The 16236-nt window shown below is 48.9% G+C and overlaps 1 protein-coding gene across 1 annotated transcript; it reads right to left on the reverse strand.

Annotated features, from left to right (window-relative positions):
- Nucleotides 1-1785: 1785 nt before the first annotated feature.
- LOC147662941 (sperm acrosome membrane-associated protein 4-like) lies at nt 1786-15951 on the reverse strand. The gene is made up of 3 exons (XM_086950780.1): nt 15799-15951; nt 13661-13762; nt 1786-2502 (listed from the first exon to the last, which is right to left on the reverse strand). The coding sequence occupies exons 1-3, from the start codon at nt 15848-15850 to the stop codon at nt 2315-2317; spliced, it is 342 nt and encodes a 113-aa protein (XP_086806906.1). The 5' UTR covers nt 15851-15951; the 3' UTR covers nt 1786-2314.
- Between the last annotated feature and the right edge of the window lie 285 nt (nt 15952-16236).

Raw genomic sequence — 16236 nt, forward strand, 5'->3', positions numbered from 1 at the left:
TTTCAAGCCACAAGGGCTCCGGGGGCCATTGTGTCAAGAGTCCCAAGGGCGGGACTCCAAAGAGGGGGGCATTGTTACAGAGCCCCAAGGATCAAGGCAGCATTTTTGCGATTTGGAGCCCCGAGGCACCTGGGGGCAATTGAGATTGAGAGTCCCTCGAGCGGGACTCGAACGACCCCGCATTTGGTTGTAGAGCCGACGAGAGGCTCATGGGGGCATTTATAATTAGGAGCCCCGAGTCTCCAGGGACCCATTGTTTTAGAGCCCAGAGAGGCTCACAGCCTACATTGTGTTTAGAGTCCAGAGAGGCTCTTGAGAGCCCAGTCAGTGGCACAGAGCTTGCGAGGCTCCCACATTGGCCCTCATTATCTACACAGCTGCCCAGCACTTAGTGGGCAGCTGCCACATTTAGGCCCCCCTGACATTGGGACACATGGCGTCCTAGCCCCAACAAGGCCAGAGGTCCTAACGACAGTCACAGGTGGTGACTTGAGTGCGGCGCAATTGTTCTTACACCTCTGAATGTTTAGGCATCATGTGTTTACCTTCCCTGCACCTCTGAATGTGTTTCGATGCGTCATGTGCTATGTGTTCTTGCCTATAACCCTAAATGTATGGTGATACTTAGGTGGTTGTTTTTCTCCTAGTACAGGTGTTGCTAGTGAGGTCCTGGTTCCCTGCGTGATATTTTCCTAAGGTGGTTAGAGTTGCGCAAGTGGTACTTAACTGTTACATTAGTTACTGGTTGTGTGCTAATTTGTGCTACAGTGATTTTACATTCTATGTTCTGTGATATTCTAAGTGCTAGTTCTAAAAGTGCCGATTCCTGACAGTGGTCCATGTGGCCCTGTATTGTACATATCACCTGTAAATTCTGCCCGTGCCTGTTGGCACATTGTAAAGTGTGTGTTTTATCTAATGTGTTTTGATATTATACAAAGGCTGTTTTTATATATAACCTTGTGTGGAGTTTCCTTTGTGGTAGGCCTTGGGTGTTGCTGGGTGCGCGTGCAAATACTTAACCTACATAACCTCCAAGTATAGCCTTGCTGCTCGCGTCACGTTACCTAGAGGGTGAGCAGAGGTTATCTTGGCGTTTAACTCCCTTGCCCTGACTTGGGAATGGTGGTCTCTGACTGACTTTGGCTCAAGCCCTGTGCAGCCAGGGATCCCATTTCTAAAACTTATTCATTCCAGGATTTTTTTTGAATGATTTTAAATCATGTTCGCTTATGTATTTGAGATCTTCCATGCTTTAGGTGTTACACATTTAACTTATTGGATAGTGTAATGAGTTTACAAAATGTAAATAAAACTTCCCATCCAGCTACCTCACTACAATCCCTGTGACGAACCCTGCCCCACACTACATCCAGCGACCAGCTCCCCACACCCCAACCACATCAGCCTCCACACTCACCACAGTCCCAAATACACACCACACTGGCCCAACACACCATTGCCCCCCCCCCATACACCACCACACTCACACCCCCACCACATGCACACCAGCCTGAAAAACACTCCCCCCCCCCAACCCCCTTACCAATACACACACCTAGCCACCAGGCCCCACACTTCCTCCCAGCAACCATGCAATTTCCAGCCCAGCACCCATGACCGGATAACAGTCCTCGTGCAAACCAGTGCTTTAAGAGGAGATGCATACCTGAAATTTAACAGGGGTGCAATTCTAAAAGGGATAGTAAATTCGGAGCTACAGAACCAAGAAGGTACCAGTGGCAAACTGCAGACAGGTCACAGTAAATAACGGTGCCAATAAATACATTGATAAAGTCTTTATTACATAAAAAGGTTTTGGAGAAAGCAAGCAGTTGTTTCAGACTGCATGTAAAGCACCACATGTGCTGCAAACATTAGTACAAGGGCAACTCAAAGCAAGGCACTGCAGTCAAGCAAGTGCAGGTGGGGCTGGGGCACCAAACAGGGAAGGAAGAGTAGCAGAGATCACTGAACAGCAGTGATGGGTACAGATTGCTGCTTCAATGGACAGCTGACCCTGCTCTGATTCAACGAGTGACCGGAGCAGGGTGGGAGCCTCGCCGCCTTCATCAGACATGTCCTGGTTCTGAGCGCACGGTGTAAGGGTCAGGGATGCTTGGTTTATTTCAGACAAGGTCCATTTGAATAACTACAAATAATGAAAAATATGAAGCTAAGTAGAAACATTTCAGGCCACAAACAGGAGAAGAGAAGTGTACTTCGCATCCACGGAACCAGACTGAGTAGCTATCCTCCCAAACCAACCCCGCCCTAGTCTCATCTCAAAGTGCCAAGAAGTCATCAGGATCCTTCAAAGGAGCTTCAGGAGGGCAGCGAGTCCAGCCAGCAAGGAGAGTTTGACAGCAGTGCCAGAGTTGCACAGGTAACCGATACAGCAGGAATGGGTGACTGTGTAATCTATACCTATAATAGTGTTGGTCTCGTTAGAAAGACATTTGGTGATATCCAGGCATCCCTTGGCCTTTATCTTGATTACACCTGAAGAAGGAAAAACCAAACAAAAAAAGTTAAAATCAGTCTGGATGAGTTCAGATTACAGTGAAATAAGGATGGGCAAGTTAAGAAAGCAGGAGGTGTGCCCTCTTTCATTACCCACTTTCTTTCCACCACCTTAAAGCTCATGGTGACCTCATGCAGCAATTACCAACACACCCTTCCTACCCACGCAATAGATTAGACCAAAGCCCCATCAGATGGTCATGCTAGGGGCTGTTTTTGCCTGGCAGCAGCTGGCACGGACAACAATTTGAAGTGCGAATGGAATTATGTGGCTGGGAAGGGCCTAATTATGCGGCAGTATGGAGTAAATTTTGCATCAAGAAAAGACAAATTTTGCAGTGTAACGCAGCAAATTGCGATAGTATTACTGGATTGTTATTTTTACACTTGTTTACACTGTCTGGGCACAAGTAGCGCCCCATTCATACCAGTTACACACAAATATAGCAATAAGCAACATAATGTTGTCCAGGCAACCTTGGACTAGGGCCTTCCACTGCGCGCCAATACATACTGCTGCATTTTTAGAAACTTTAATCCTTTGGCAATTCTAATTAAAATATATATTTTGTCTCCAGCTCAGATTATGCAGCAAATGATTATGTGGCAAATGCTACATTGTGCGCAAAACTCCAAGGCCACAGAACCTCATAATTCCACTGGCTCTGGATATCTAAATCAAAAACGTATGACCTATGCCCCAGTGGCGAGAAAGCTGTGACTGCCACCGCCATCTCACTGGACAACCCACCCATCCCAGCGATTGCTGCCTCTTCCACTGCATTATGGGGGTGCCAACATCTCCCATGCTGGGCGTTTACCATAACAGCATTTTAATAACACCCTTAAGTAGTAATGTCTGGTTAGCCCTCAAGTCACTTGAAAACTAAACTGTTGGTAAATTGGCTGCAGCTGCAAAGAGACAAAAGCATGTCCAAGGTTTGGGGATGAGGGGGCGCCAGTCAGTCAAAGTAATGGTTAAATGGACACCGCTGAGCTTGCCCTTAAGAATTAGAAGGTAACATTCCCTATATTTTAGTTTAGGTTTGGAACAAATGGTTAGAAATGGGATTTTTGGCAGGCTAGGGCATGTGCCAAAGCCAGGCCGAAACCACTACTCTAGTCATCATTAGGGAGTTAAACTCCTAAAATATCCCCTGCTCACCCCCTTGGCACGAGCAGTCCGGCTTATCTTAGAGGCAGTGAGTAAAGTATTTGCACATCGCCAACAGTAATACAGAGTACGCACTACAAAAAGGACACCACACCAGTAGAAAAATAGCCAATATTTTTATATACACAAGAACAGAATCGATAAGAATCCACAATACAGTACTTAAAATCTACAGTTATCAAAATACGCTTTAAAAACAGTTCCTTGAAGTAGATCGCTCAGTTCGGGGCTATCACGGTGTAATGAGCAAACAAATCTAAACAGTTCAGGCTGGTCCCGGACCAGCTACGGTGTCGGGAGGACCTGCAAACAGTACCTGTTAGAGATGCAGTGCGCCAAGGCCCTTGAAGTCACTCGCATTGCAGGTCGAGCACCTTTCTGTTGGGATCAGGAGTGCTGGCGCCAGCAGGAGTCAGGAGCTGCGGTACGAAGTGCATCGTGTGGTGCACACAGGTCACGGTACAAGCAGCGGCTCTGTGGCGGCATCAGATGGAGTCAGAGAGACCAGGGATGCGGTTAAGGCTTTGCTAGTCACAGTGCAAGTAGCAGCATAGTCGCTGCTGAAGCACTGTTGTCGGCTGACAAATGGAGTCAATGGTGCTGGCGTCAGTAGGCCAAGGCCGCGGGGTCGTGTAACTTTACGAGCAGTGCCCTCGAATCACGGTACAAGCAGCAGCGTCTATTTTGGCGTGGAGCATAGTCGTTGGGGAAGCCAAAGCACAGTCGTGAAGTGGGGCGCAGTGCGCACAGGTCGTGGTGCAAGCAACGGCTCAGTGGCAGCGTCAGCAGGAGTCGGTGAGACCAGGGTATCGGTGCAGCCGTGCACTGCGGTGTCCAGCCTTCGGCATGGGGCGGAGTGCAGTGCCCACAGGTCATGGTGCGAGTAGCAGCTTGGTGGCGACGTCAGCAGTGAGACCAGGGTCATGGTGCAGCATTGTGGCAGTGCCCTTAGGACATGGAGTCGGCTGCGGCATCAGGTTACTTTTCCTCTGTGGCAGCACAAAACAGTCACCAGTGTTGCAGGCTGAAGAGCTTGAAGTCTTTGCAGTGCCTTAGACTTCGTGAACAGGGGACAAGCTCTACCTCAAGCCCTTGGAGAGACTCACAAATTAGGTTGCAGAAAGTGCAGTCCAGGCCTTTCACAGCCCAAGACAGTAGCAGCCACTGCAGGACAGCCCAGCAATGCGGTCGTTCCTCCTTACAGCTTCTCCGGCTCTTCTTGGCAGTCTTCTTGATCCAGATGAGTTCTAAAGTTCAGGGGTCAGTCCCCAGAATTTGTATCCAAAAATCCTTTGATCTTCTAGACAAATTGTGTATATGTCCAGCCAGAACCAGTTCTGCCTTCTCAAGTGTGATTTTTTGGCAAGGGATGGAGACTGCATTGTCAGAGGCAGACCAGGCCCTTTGAGGTGCAAGGAAATCTCCTTCTCCCGTCGTAGCCCAGTTTGATTTAGCCCTTTCCTGACCCACCTAGGCTATCTGGAGAACCTCCAAAACTCAGACAATGTAATCCACATTCCAACAGAGGCACACGGCATGACTGAGCAAGAAAATACCTACTTTCTAAAAGTGGTACTTTCAAACACAGAACATAAAAATCACCTTTACTAAAAAGATTTCTTTAGATTCTGAGATCAGGCATATTACATTTTATTTACCTACCTAGTGCTCAGTGCCAGTTATGTTTATGAGAGGTTATAAACAAACTTCCATTCGGTCCTATAGGGAACCGGTAGCCTTGCAATAGTGAAAAACGAAATTGACCATCAGTGCATGCCACATACACCAGGACATGTCCTACTTTTCACAGACACATACACTGTACACTGCACCCTACCCACAGGGGTACCTGGGGCCTACCTTAGGGGTGCCTGACATTAACGAAAAGGGATGGTTAGGGACTGGCAAGTGTGTGCACTGGCCACGTCGACATGGCAGTTACCAACTGTGCTCAAACTCTGCAATGGCAGGTCGGAGTTACCTTTCTTAGGCTACTCACGTGGGTGGCACAATCAGTGCTGCAGGCCCACTAGTAGTGTTCGATTTACAGGCCCTGGCACTGTGCACTTTACTAGAGAAAAAACAAGTACATCAAATATCCAATCATGCAAACACCAATCCATAACACAATTAACCACTGCTAATCAGTGCATATGCTCTGTGTAAAGTGCCCAGAGTCCTAAAAACACAAACAGGTCAGCAAGAAATAGGAGGAAGAAGCGAAAAGTTTGGGGAGAACCCTGTAAAAATGGCCATTTCCAACACACATGTTCACATTTTTTTTACCTAATACATGTGCCAGGAGCAGACTGGATTTTTCGGGCACAAAAAATGAAGCAAAGGATTTCTAATTTGTCCAGGACGGTTTCTCATGGAAAGATAGGTTTTGGTAAAGATTTGAGACCTTGGAAAGTGAATCCTCATTTCTCAGCTGTATGAATGTGTCACTTATAAAGCATTACAGCGACCCAAAACTGGCATCAGGGCGCTACAGTAAGTAGGAGGCACAATGATTATGTGAGCTGTAGTAGGTTAGGCGTAGGATATGGAGTTGGATTGGGATCAACCAGGCCACCCACAGAACAAGTGGCCCATAATTTCAGTTCACCATACATGCCGAAAAAGGGGATTTCTTCTTACCCGTGTCTATTCAGATTTTTTTATTGGAAAGTTAATTAAAACTTGCATTTGTTTCTCTCCAATTATATTGCAAATTATTTGAATAAAACTCCTGACCTCAGTCTAAGAAAACTGGCAGCAGGCACCTGAGGCTGGTCTATCTTATAGTTGTGACCTGCTGTGAGGGGAAAAAAAGCTTCCTCCTTGTGCCAACCACTTGTTAATTGCACTGGTCAAGAGGCACCTCTCAAAGGCTCACTGACACCTTCTGGCCCAGGATGGGAGGTGCACTAGTTGATGCACGCCTGAGTCATTCTGCAAATAATTAATGGGCCTAATATGTGGCCTGTTCAGACTACCGCTCACCTGAAGCTCTACAGGGAAAATCCAGCGCAGGTGTATGGGTTTCTTGATCCACAGACTGAAAATCAGCCCACAAGCTGGCCTGACACAGGCCCCCTCGGGCATGGGCCAATTGCCCTCCCTGCCAATCTGACCCTGGTGATACTAGTCAGTTTGTTGAAATACAGGAACGTCTGGAGAAAAGGGAAAACAGACTTCACTGGGGCAGCGTCCCCTTAAACTGCCAGAAAAAGAAGCTCACTTTATCAGCGGCATAACCCCTTTGCCATGGGGCTAATTCCCCCACGGAGCTGGGGCGCGCGCAGTGCCATGGTGTTTGTGACAAGCTCGGCACGTCACACTGCACGGTGTCGCTATGCTCATGACGAGCTCACACCCTTTTTCATAGAATGCTCAGCACAGCGGGGGAATTAGCCCCGCTTGTGAGCGCTGCGCATTTCATGACGAGCTCCGCTCATGAGCACAGCGCAAACGTGCCTCATGACAAGCTAAGCTCGTCATGAGCACGGTAGGTGTTAAGAGCTCTTCCGATTCTGCAATATGTTCCGGAAGGAGTAGGTGTTAAGAGCTCTTCCGATTCTGCAATATGTTCCGGAAGGAGTGTTTGGTCTTCGAAGGTTTGAGAAGATAGGTTTCTGGTTCTACAGGACTAGCTGCTACCTAGTTTCTTTAACCCTTCGATGCTGATGACGAGCTCAGCTCGTCATGATGCACAGTTGAGCTGTGCTGATGACGAGCGGAGCTCGTCATGAATACATACTAAGAGCAATTTCCAGCACAGGGGGGGGGAAACACCTAGCAGCCAAGGTGTTAAAAGTTTGTCAAACAAAGCTGAAGTCTTTGCTCATAAGTCAATCACTTCCTGTAGGGTCAGTCTCCAGACTAATCCTCCATTAGATACTTGTGAGCCCTGCACTATCACTTACTGGTGTCTTAAGGAATAGAGGTAGAAGAAATGATGGCAGAGACAAGGATAGAAGTGGAACAAGAGGAGTAGGATGGGTGATAATGAGGACCAGTTAGAAGGAGAGAAGCAACAAAGTAAACAAGCATGTGCAATGCAATAGGTCTCGCATTTACGCAAGTTTTAGCTATTGCATTGTAAATAACAATGCCTTTTGTTATTGAAACATAAAACGCATTGCCTTTTACAATGCCAATCGCTCAAACTCTCGCAAGTTTGAGACCTATTACATTGCAAATGCTTGTTAGATTGTTATCTGGTATCTCTTAAGTCTTTGATGTGCGGAGACCAGGACGGGATGCTCAAACTGAAGTACAAATTAGTCACCACAACAACAAGGTTACCAGCGCTTTATGAACTCACTGGTTTTTTCAGATGGGCGGAGCCCTTTACCACATCCACCTGCAGTTTTGGTAATGGTACTCAGAATAACGTGCATGTGTACTAAACTATATCGCCACATTTTATACATTCAGCCCAGCGGGCTTTTAAAAATAGCGCTTTATAGAGGAGCTGGCGGAAAGGGGGACAAGAGGCTTGGGCTGGGAAGTGCTACATTGTTCTGCGTGGCCGGTTCTCTTAACCTGTTTGGGCTCCGTCCTGTTCTCTTAAATGCCTTCAGCTTTGATCCGGTTCCCTTGGTCTTTCCGCCTTTGATTTTATCTCATTATTTGGCTTACTGTCTGGACCACCCTTTAACCCCACCAACTCCTCAACCATGTAATGCCCCCACTCACTGGCCGGTGAGCCAACTGTGAGCAGTAATCAACATATGTAGTTTGAGGTAGTCAATCCACACACCGAGTCCCTGCTGGTAATTAACAAACCAGCAGGGCGAGGACATTTCCTGCTGGAAGGGCCATTTGAATTCTGCAATTCTGTGGCCTTAAGTTTTACACATAATTATGGATGTGCCTCACTTACACATAATCCATCATATTCTGCGCAATTTGCCGATTTTTACAAAAAGAATATAGTTTCTTGCGCAAACGGATCACAAGTTACTAAAAATGCCAACAATCGTGTCCTCTTCAGTTGCAGGCGACCTCAGTTGCCGATTTCAGTTGTTAAAATATTAATGAGGTGAAATCTTTGCCCATACATTATTAAGTGTAAAAAAAGCGAATCAGTGATGAAAAACTGAGACAAAATGCACTGTGTTACCGAGCATAACTATTGACTCTCCCTGCTGGTCCTTCCTGCTGCAGAATTATTGCGAATATTTTTAGTGCATCTTAAAGTGACTTATGCATTAGGTAGAATCTTGAACGTTCTTTTAACATAACCCTCTGTTTGAACTAGGATATTACAAATGTTCAACAATATAGTACACGTTAGAATACATTTCTTGTTTGATACAAGTTGATAACAGGTTTTATCATCTACTAAGTGGTCTTCGTTTTACCGACCTCAGAAGGATAAAAGGCTGATTTGCCCTTTCATGATAAACATGCAACCTTAGCAGCAAGCTCCTAACTCACTGCTTTGATTCCAGCACAGTTATATGGTGTGTGCTGTTTTACAGTATACATAGCAGTGCTGTTTTGAGTAACCTGTCTTTTGTGCACCATAAAGGCTAATCCCACAAAAAGGCCAGTGGTTATGGGAGTGCGGGCGAGGGGTGCATCTCGTCTCCTTCAGGAGGTTCATTTTCGCTTTGTTCATGCTGGCTGAATTCCAGTTTCCGTCAGACTACCTTTAAATTAAGCTGCAGTTCCATTTTGTTAAATGCATGTAGGGGCATTCTTGTAATACTCTGTGGAAACCGGAGCCAGTCCATGGCCATGTCAGCTGAGAGGAGCAGGGCAGGGCAGGCACAGACAGCAGCGTCCCCTGCTCGGAGGCTCTAATGTGAGGCAGCTGGAGCCCTGTGACGGATTGGGAGGTGGAGGGAGAGCGAGAGCAGAGACAGAGCCAGGAAATACACAAAAACGAAACCAGCACAGTGCTGGGAAATGCTAGAGGTGCCATAGAGGATTCCGACAGATAATGTCAATTATTAACAAGCAACCAAAGGGAGGCAGCAGTAAAACAACTGGTGTTAAGCGGTGGGACGCATGCTATATTTAAATGTAAACAGCCCAGGCCCTGAAGTTGAACACAGACAAACACTAACAGAGCAGGAAACCAAGAAAGGAAAGATTCCCTCAGAGAACAGATAAAGAACCACAGTGTCACCCTGCTGGGCCAAACCAGAGAGCAAATTTACGCAAAGTACCGCCTGAATGGGGCAATGATCATCAAGCTAATTCAGGACCTTGACCCCCTGATGCAGCACCCAACAAGGTGGACCAATGCCGTGCCAACACATGTCCAGGTATTGTGTAGCCTGCACCTCCTGGCCTCCGGGAGCTTCCGGGGGATAGTTGCGGCTGCTGGGGGTGGGGTGGGGGGGGAGATATCCCAGCCCACCATGTCCCGCTGCCTAGGGAGTTTCCTTGACAGAATGCTGACCCAGCTACACCACCACATCAATTTTCCAACAAGCCAACAGGAATTGGATTAGACCAAGCTACAATTCTACAATGTTGCGCATTTCCCACACGTGATAGGATGCATTGACTGTACCCACATCCACATCTGCCCACCAGCTGCAACGGAGTACATGTACCGCAATCGCAAGTCCTACCACTCCCTCAACATCCAGATGGTCTGCAATGCAAAGACATACATCATGGACATAGTGGCACAGTACCCGGGAAGTACACATGACTCATTCATATTCCGGCACAGCGGCCTCCACACACGACTGGCCATGGGAAGACTTTGGGGAAGGACACCTACTTGGTAAGTACACTTTCCCCACAGTGTCACAGTGCGATGAAGTAGCTGCGCTGCACAGGCACTCACCCTCTGCTCCTCTCATTCAGGTGACAGTGGCTACGCCCTGCGTGAATACCTCCTCACCCCATACCTCAACCCTGCTACACCACAGCAACGGCGTTACAACGTATCACACATACGCACAAGGAATTGCATTGAGAGAACTTTTGGGCTACTGAAGAGCATATTCTGCATACTTCACAAGACAGGTGGGGCCATGTACTACAGTCCTGAAGTGTGCTGCCGCATTGTGGCTGTGTGTGCTATCCTACACAACATTGCTACCAAGCGCCGGATACCTGTCGACATCTCTGGCAGTGAATCGGAAGGGGACGACCGGCCACCTGCACATGCGCGCCATGCACGCGGGGAGAACCCAGCTGAAGGCCACAGACGCCGCACCCACATCACAATGAACAGTTTCTAGTGCACCCTCTCCCCTCACCCAACAATTCACAATTGCATGTAAAATTTAATAATGACAACGCCAATGTGTGATGGAAAATTAAATATTGTTTGAATCACAATAATGGTTCCAGTTGCCATCCTTCCATTGCAAACAGTATTTCAGCATACTGCTGCGTCCAATACACAGGGCAGGCTTATGTTCAGCCTGCGCCTGTACAAGTACTATTCAGTCAGGTGCGCCTCCGGCGCGAAGCACCCGTGCGCCTCTCCTGCTCATCCTCAGCCTCCGCACGTGTCCCTGCAGTGGGCCTGGTGCTGCGTCTCAACACCCCTACGTGTGAGGCAGAGTGGCTGCTCACACTTGATGTGCCCTCACTGGCATAGTCACCCCCGACAGTGGCAGGTAGAGCTGGGTGAAGTGCCATCACGGCAGAGGTGAGGTGCTCAAGTACCCTGGCCACATCCTCGCAGCATTGTATGAGCTGCTGCTGCTGCGCCAGGGACCGGCGCGATAGCTGCAAGGTGGCATTGCCAATAACATAGTTTGACCGGGTGTAAGCAGTCAGCCGGGTCAGTAGCTGACGGTGGTGGCGGCGGGCTGTGTTGCGCTGTGAAATCACAGCAGCTGTGTTGGCCTCCATGGCTGCAGTCATGCAGGCCATCCCCTCCCCCACACCTGCCATGGCTGCCGTCATGCGGTCAATCCGGTCCCCCACACCTGCCACATTGCGGCCAATGTTATACAGCTGCAACTGTATGGCCCCTTGCCGGCGTGCCTGCAGCTGGTGAATCCGGAGCATTTGACGTTCAACACTCATGCTCGGCAGCCTCTGTCCATTCCCCCTTCTGGTGCTGGGAGCATTGGTCTGCAGGCGAGCCCTGCCACGCCTGCTCTGCTGGCCTGCCAGAGTGGGTGGCCGCTGTGTCGCCGCATGTGGTTGCGCCAGCTGCTGGTGGAGTCAAGCTAGGCATTGCTGGTGCGGCAGAGGCTGGAGGCACAGTGGTAGGGTGCCGGGCTGCAGGGGTTGGTGCTGCGGCAGTGGCCGGAGGCACAGGGGTAGGGTGCCGGGCTGCAGGGGTTGGTGCCGCTGCAGTGGCCGGAGGCACAGGGGTAGGGTGCCGGGCTGCAGGGGTTGGTGCCGCGGCAGTGGCTGGAGGCACAGTGGTAGTGTGCCGGGCTGCAGGGGTTGGTGCTGCGGCAGTGGCTGGAGGCACAGTGGTAGTGTGCCAGGCTGCAGGGGTTGGTGCTGCAGCAGTGGCTGGAGGCACAGTGGTAGTTGGCCGGGCTGCAGGGGTTGGTGCTGCGGCAGACGCTGGAGGCTGTGTTGGTAACGGCGCCTCCTCATCCTGTGCTTGCTCATCTATGATCAGCATCTCACTGTCGCTGCTGTCTGTGCCACCTGTGAGGCGAAGTGGACGTTCATTAGTTGCATGTATCTGTCACACGTGCAGTTGCTACATGCATGCTGGGTGACATTCCCTGACTGGCTATGGCATTGCGTACTTTTGAACCTGTCTGGCTGCATTGGGGTACTTGTACATTGTGGTCACACTACATGTCCCACAATGCTTTAGGGCATTACCTAATGTGCACCGATGGCATGACTTTGGAACATTATAGGAGGCTATAGGGTCATGGCCATTCATAGGGGACAGGGTCGCAGTCTCATGCCACTTACCTTGGCTCTCTTGGGTGGGGCGGGATGAGTCTAATCGGGTGACTCCAATGCAGGCCTCTGCCTCCAGCGTGTCTTCTACGCGATCCTCCATGGGGGTGTTTGGAGGGACTGTAGGTCCTCCCCCTCCAGTAGCCAGGGACTCTCCCAGCCTCTCCGCCATCTTCTCTTTGGCACGACCTCGGAGGTCGTACCACCTTTTCTTCAATTCATCTATTGACCTGTCGGCCACACCCACAGAGTTCACTGCGGCCGCTATTGCGACCCAGATCCTGCGCGGGCACCCTCCTCGACTCTCTCCCGAACAGTTTGGAGAGGTTTTTCACCACCCCTTCAATTAAGTGCTCCAACTCCTGCTCGAAGAACTTTAATTTTCTCTTGCGCCCGGTGGTGTTGCTGGGCCCTGGTATTGCCTCCTCAGCCATTGCTGCAGTGCAGTTGAAAGTGGTAGTCCAAGGTGTCCTTGCAGGAGCTGTGTCTGTTACTGCCTCACTGTGGTGAATGGGGGTGGGAACTGGCTGCTTCCTGGTTGTGATGTCATCACTGCTCGAAATGAGACTTCCCGTTTTCCCGATCGCTTTTTGCGATCTCGCAATTAGCGATATCGCTATTTGCGATATCGCAAATCCGACACGGATGTTGCCGAAAATAGCGATTTTTCTGCGATTTTCGATAATCGCAAACGGTTTTTGCGGCCGCGTGAGACTCGCTATTTTTTCTCGCTACACATCATGAATACCGTTCTGCGATTTCTCAATAGCGATTCGCAGTTAATCGCTATTTGAGAATCGCAGATTCCAGGTTTTCATGAATCAGGCTGTAAGCTGCTACATAAAGCAACCCACAGCTGGAACTGGACACCGGCCCCTGAGGCATTGCCCGAGTGCCTGTGTTACCAATACGACCCTGCCGGAGTGATGCCACCCACCAAAGACAGCACGTGCTCCGGGAGACCAGACTGCAGGCACGTGTGCGCTATAAACCAACAGGGGATTTCTACATATATACGGTGACTTCCAGCTATTAGAAACCTAGACTGATCCTAGACTAAAAAATACATTGGAAACAAAGCAATTCCAGCCACCAGGGGCGCTCGGATCCATCACCTACCTTTAGAGGCTGTGCGAGTGTCGCACGTCTGGAGGAGGCCACAGGTGGTAGTGGTGGTGATCAGACACGGATAGTCGCACTGCTTGCACTCCATCCCCTCACCTGGAGGAGGAAAAGGAAAGATTAGAAGCCACAAAGCACTGGACAACATTGCAGGAGGACAAGACAAGTTTGAGACTTTAAAAAGAAATCTGCTTTATGGAAACTTGACCAAGTCACCCTCTCCCCATACACACCAGCGAGTAAACTAAACAGTCTGCAAAAGGATTGTGGGATCAAATGCAGTGTGGCATAACGGACTGGAGCTACCGCCTTGAGAACTGCTCTAAATTAGTGTCTTTGCGTCAGCTCAAAATGCGATTCTGGGCAAAATCATTTAATCTCGAAGAAAAGTCCCCCCTCAAGGGTAAGGGAGGAAGGGGTCACCTGACACTGGACACTGAGAGCGGAATTACGTCTCTAATGGATAGAAATGAACAAATCACTTTGTTCAAGGGAGAACCAAATGCATATCCAATTTACAAACCTACACAAACCACACACACCCACCATGCCCTAGCAGAGCACAAAGTAAGCGGTTCTTGTTTTTATTTTCGCTCATTGTAGACTGGACTCCGTTGCCACACACACGTGTAATATCGCTGGTGCTCATGCAAAGAGATCAAATACCTTCTAGGTGAGTTTGTATTATATAAAAAAAATCTAAATCACTACTGCTGATCAATTCAGCTTGACCTAAGAGCCCTACATTTCACAATTAGCGGCGATGCCGGCTGGTTTGGAACAAACAATTGAGGATTAGTTTGACTTTGCCCATTAAATAACCTTGAATGGTTTAAAGTCAGGCAGGGCCGGCTTTAGTACTGGTGGCCCCTGCGCGACAATGTGTTTTTGGCGCTCGCCCAATGAGCACCTCCGTAACAGATTCCCGCACTTCCACCCTGCAACAGTCTCCATAACCACTCTCGCTCAGATGACTTCATTAGTTTCAGAGGGTCACTCATAAAAGTGAAGGACGTCCAAGCACCTTACATGGCGCACACATTACAGAGAATAATATGTGATAATCACACGTTACATAAGACCGAGGACTACAAGGGGTGGGATTTATACGTCATCCATACTGGTCGGCAGGATCGTTGAGGGGACTTGGCCTGGAGAAGCGCAAACTAAGAAGTTGAAACGTATCACAATGGTTGGGGGGTTCACTGATAATCAGAAATGATTTCTACCCAAATGAACACTTTCTGAAACATAATAATGAAAGTCTTTGGGGGGGGGGGGGGGACTAGTGTCAATACGCTCTAATCTAAACTTGAAATCTGCATTTCAGTTCTTTGATGACAGGTAAGAGTTCACTGTTTTTCATTAGAAGTTTAATTTGTAAACTGCAAGTAACAAAAAGAAGTCTGACGAAAGCAGGAACCCACCGACCTATTTATGTTATATTCACATGGTACACATTTTTTGCAGCAGGGACATTAACCCTCTGCACTGCCTTATGAAGAATCAAAACTTCCATCAGACAAAACTACGACCTCTCTCCAGGAAGAACATTGGTCACCGGATTTAACTGACATTTTTATAACTGGCTAAAAATTGCTGGAGCGGCCAGGAACGCGGAAGCGGGGGCTTTAAAAATAATATAAACTAGCAGACAGGCGCCCGCACGCGACGTCGGTACCCGGTGCGGTGGCACCGGTCGCACGGCCCTGAAGTCAAGTTTTACAGCTTGATGGATTCAAACCAACAGGACAGCGCAGAAGGACGCTTTATAACACGGGAGGGTAGTGGACGCTTCAGAAGAGCAGCGTCGATGGAGGGGGATTCAATCAAAACATTTAAAAGTCTCCCCTCCCTAGGAGTACAGACCCCTGGCAGCAAAGGGCACCTCGTTGCTTTAAGTCAGATATGCAACTAAACGCAGTTAATGCGGACCCCCGGTGGTCAGCAGGAGCCACTATGCCTTATCTGGTGGTAAGGCAGGCGGTTCCAAGTTGTGCGGAATTTTTTTTTCATTTCGCATCAAACGACAACATATACCTACTTTGGCGTCGAGGGCGCATCTTTCTTTACGCATACACCGCCTACAACAAGGGCTACATCTACAGAGGCGCTTTATTAACTCTCGTCCTTACCCAGGGCCAGGCTGCAGAGCAGGAGGAACGCGGCGCTGACGAAGGCCTTCATGCTTCTAGGAGCTGGAGCGAAGACCGAATACAAGCAAAACTCAGAAAACAGGCGGGTAACAACAAAACAGGGTGGGGCAGAACCTGCTTATACACCGACCCTCAGGTGGGTCCGTCCTCTATGCCTTTGACCCCTCCCCACTTAATGCCTGTGATTGATTCCGTGACGGTGTGTGACGTTTACCAATTCACGGCTCCCTATCTATGCTCTACGTTTGTTCCTCAGCTAATTTCAGGCAGCAGTTTCACTATTTGGGGTGCTGCGCTCGTTTGACGATTTCTTTTTTCGTTATCGGTTGATGTCCACGTTTCTGCATATTAAACCGTTATTAATGTAATTCTGTTCTTGTTTTACTCTCTCGCACGTGCTTTGTTCACTCGCTCTGA

The sequence above is a fragment of the Lissotriton vulgaris genome, unplaced genomic scaffold, assembly GCF_964263255.1.
Source record: "Lissotriton vulgaris unplaced genomic scaffold, aLisVul1.2 SCAFFOLD_1989, whole genome shotgun sequence".
NCBI lineage: Eukaryota > Metazoa > Chordata > Amphibia > Caudata > Salamandridae > Lissotriton > Lissotriton vulgaris.

Bases quoted from the DNA above. Each gene is read 5' to 3' on its own strand.
- LOC147662941 (XM_086950780.1), bottom strand. From the start codon at position 15,850: ATGAAGGCCTTCGTCAGCGCCGCGTTCCTCCTGCTCTGCAGCCTGGCC. The intron at 13,763-15,798 runs GTAAGGACGAGA...TTCCTCCTCCAG, and splicing joins GCTCTGCAGCCTGGCCCTGG to GTGAGGGGATGGAGTGCAAG. The intron at 2,503-13,660 runs GTAGGTGATGGA...TTCCTTCTTCAG, and splicing joins CACTCGCACAGCCTCTAAAG to GTGTAATCAAGATAAAGGCC.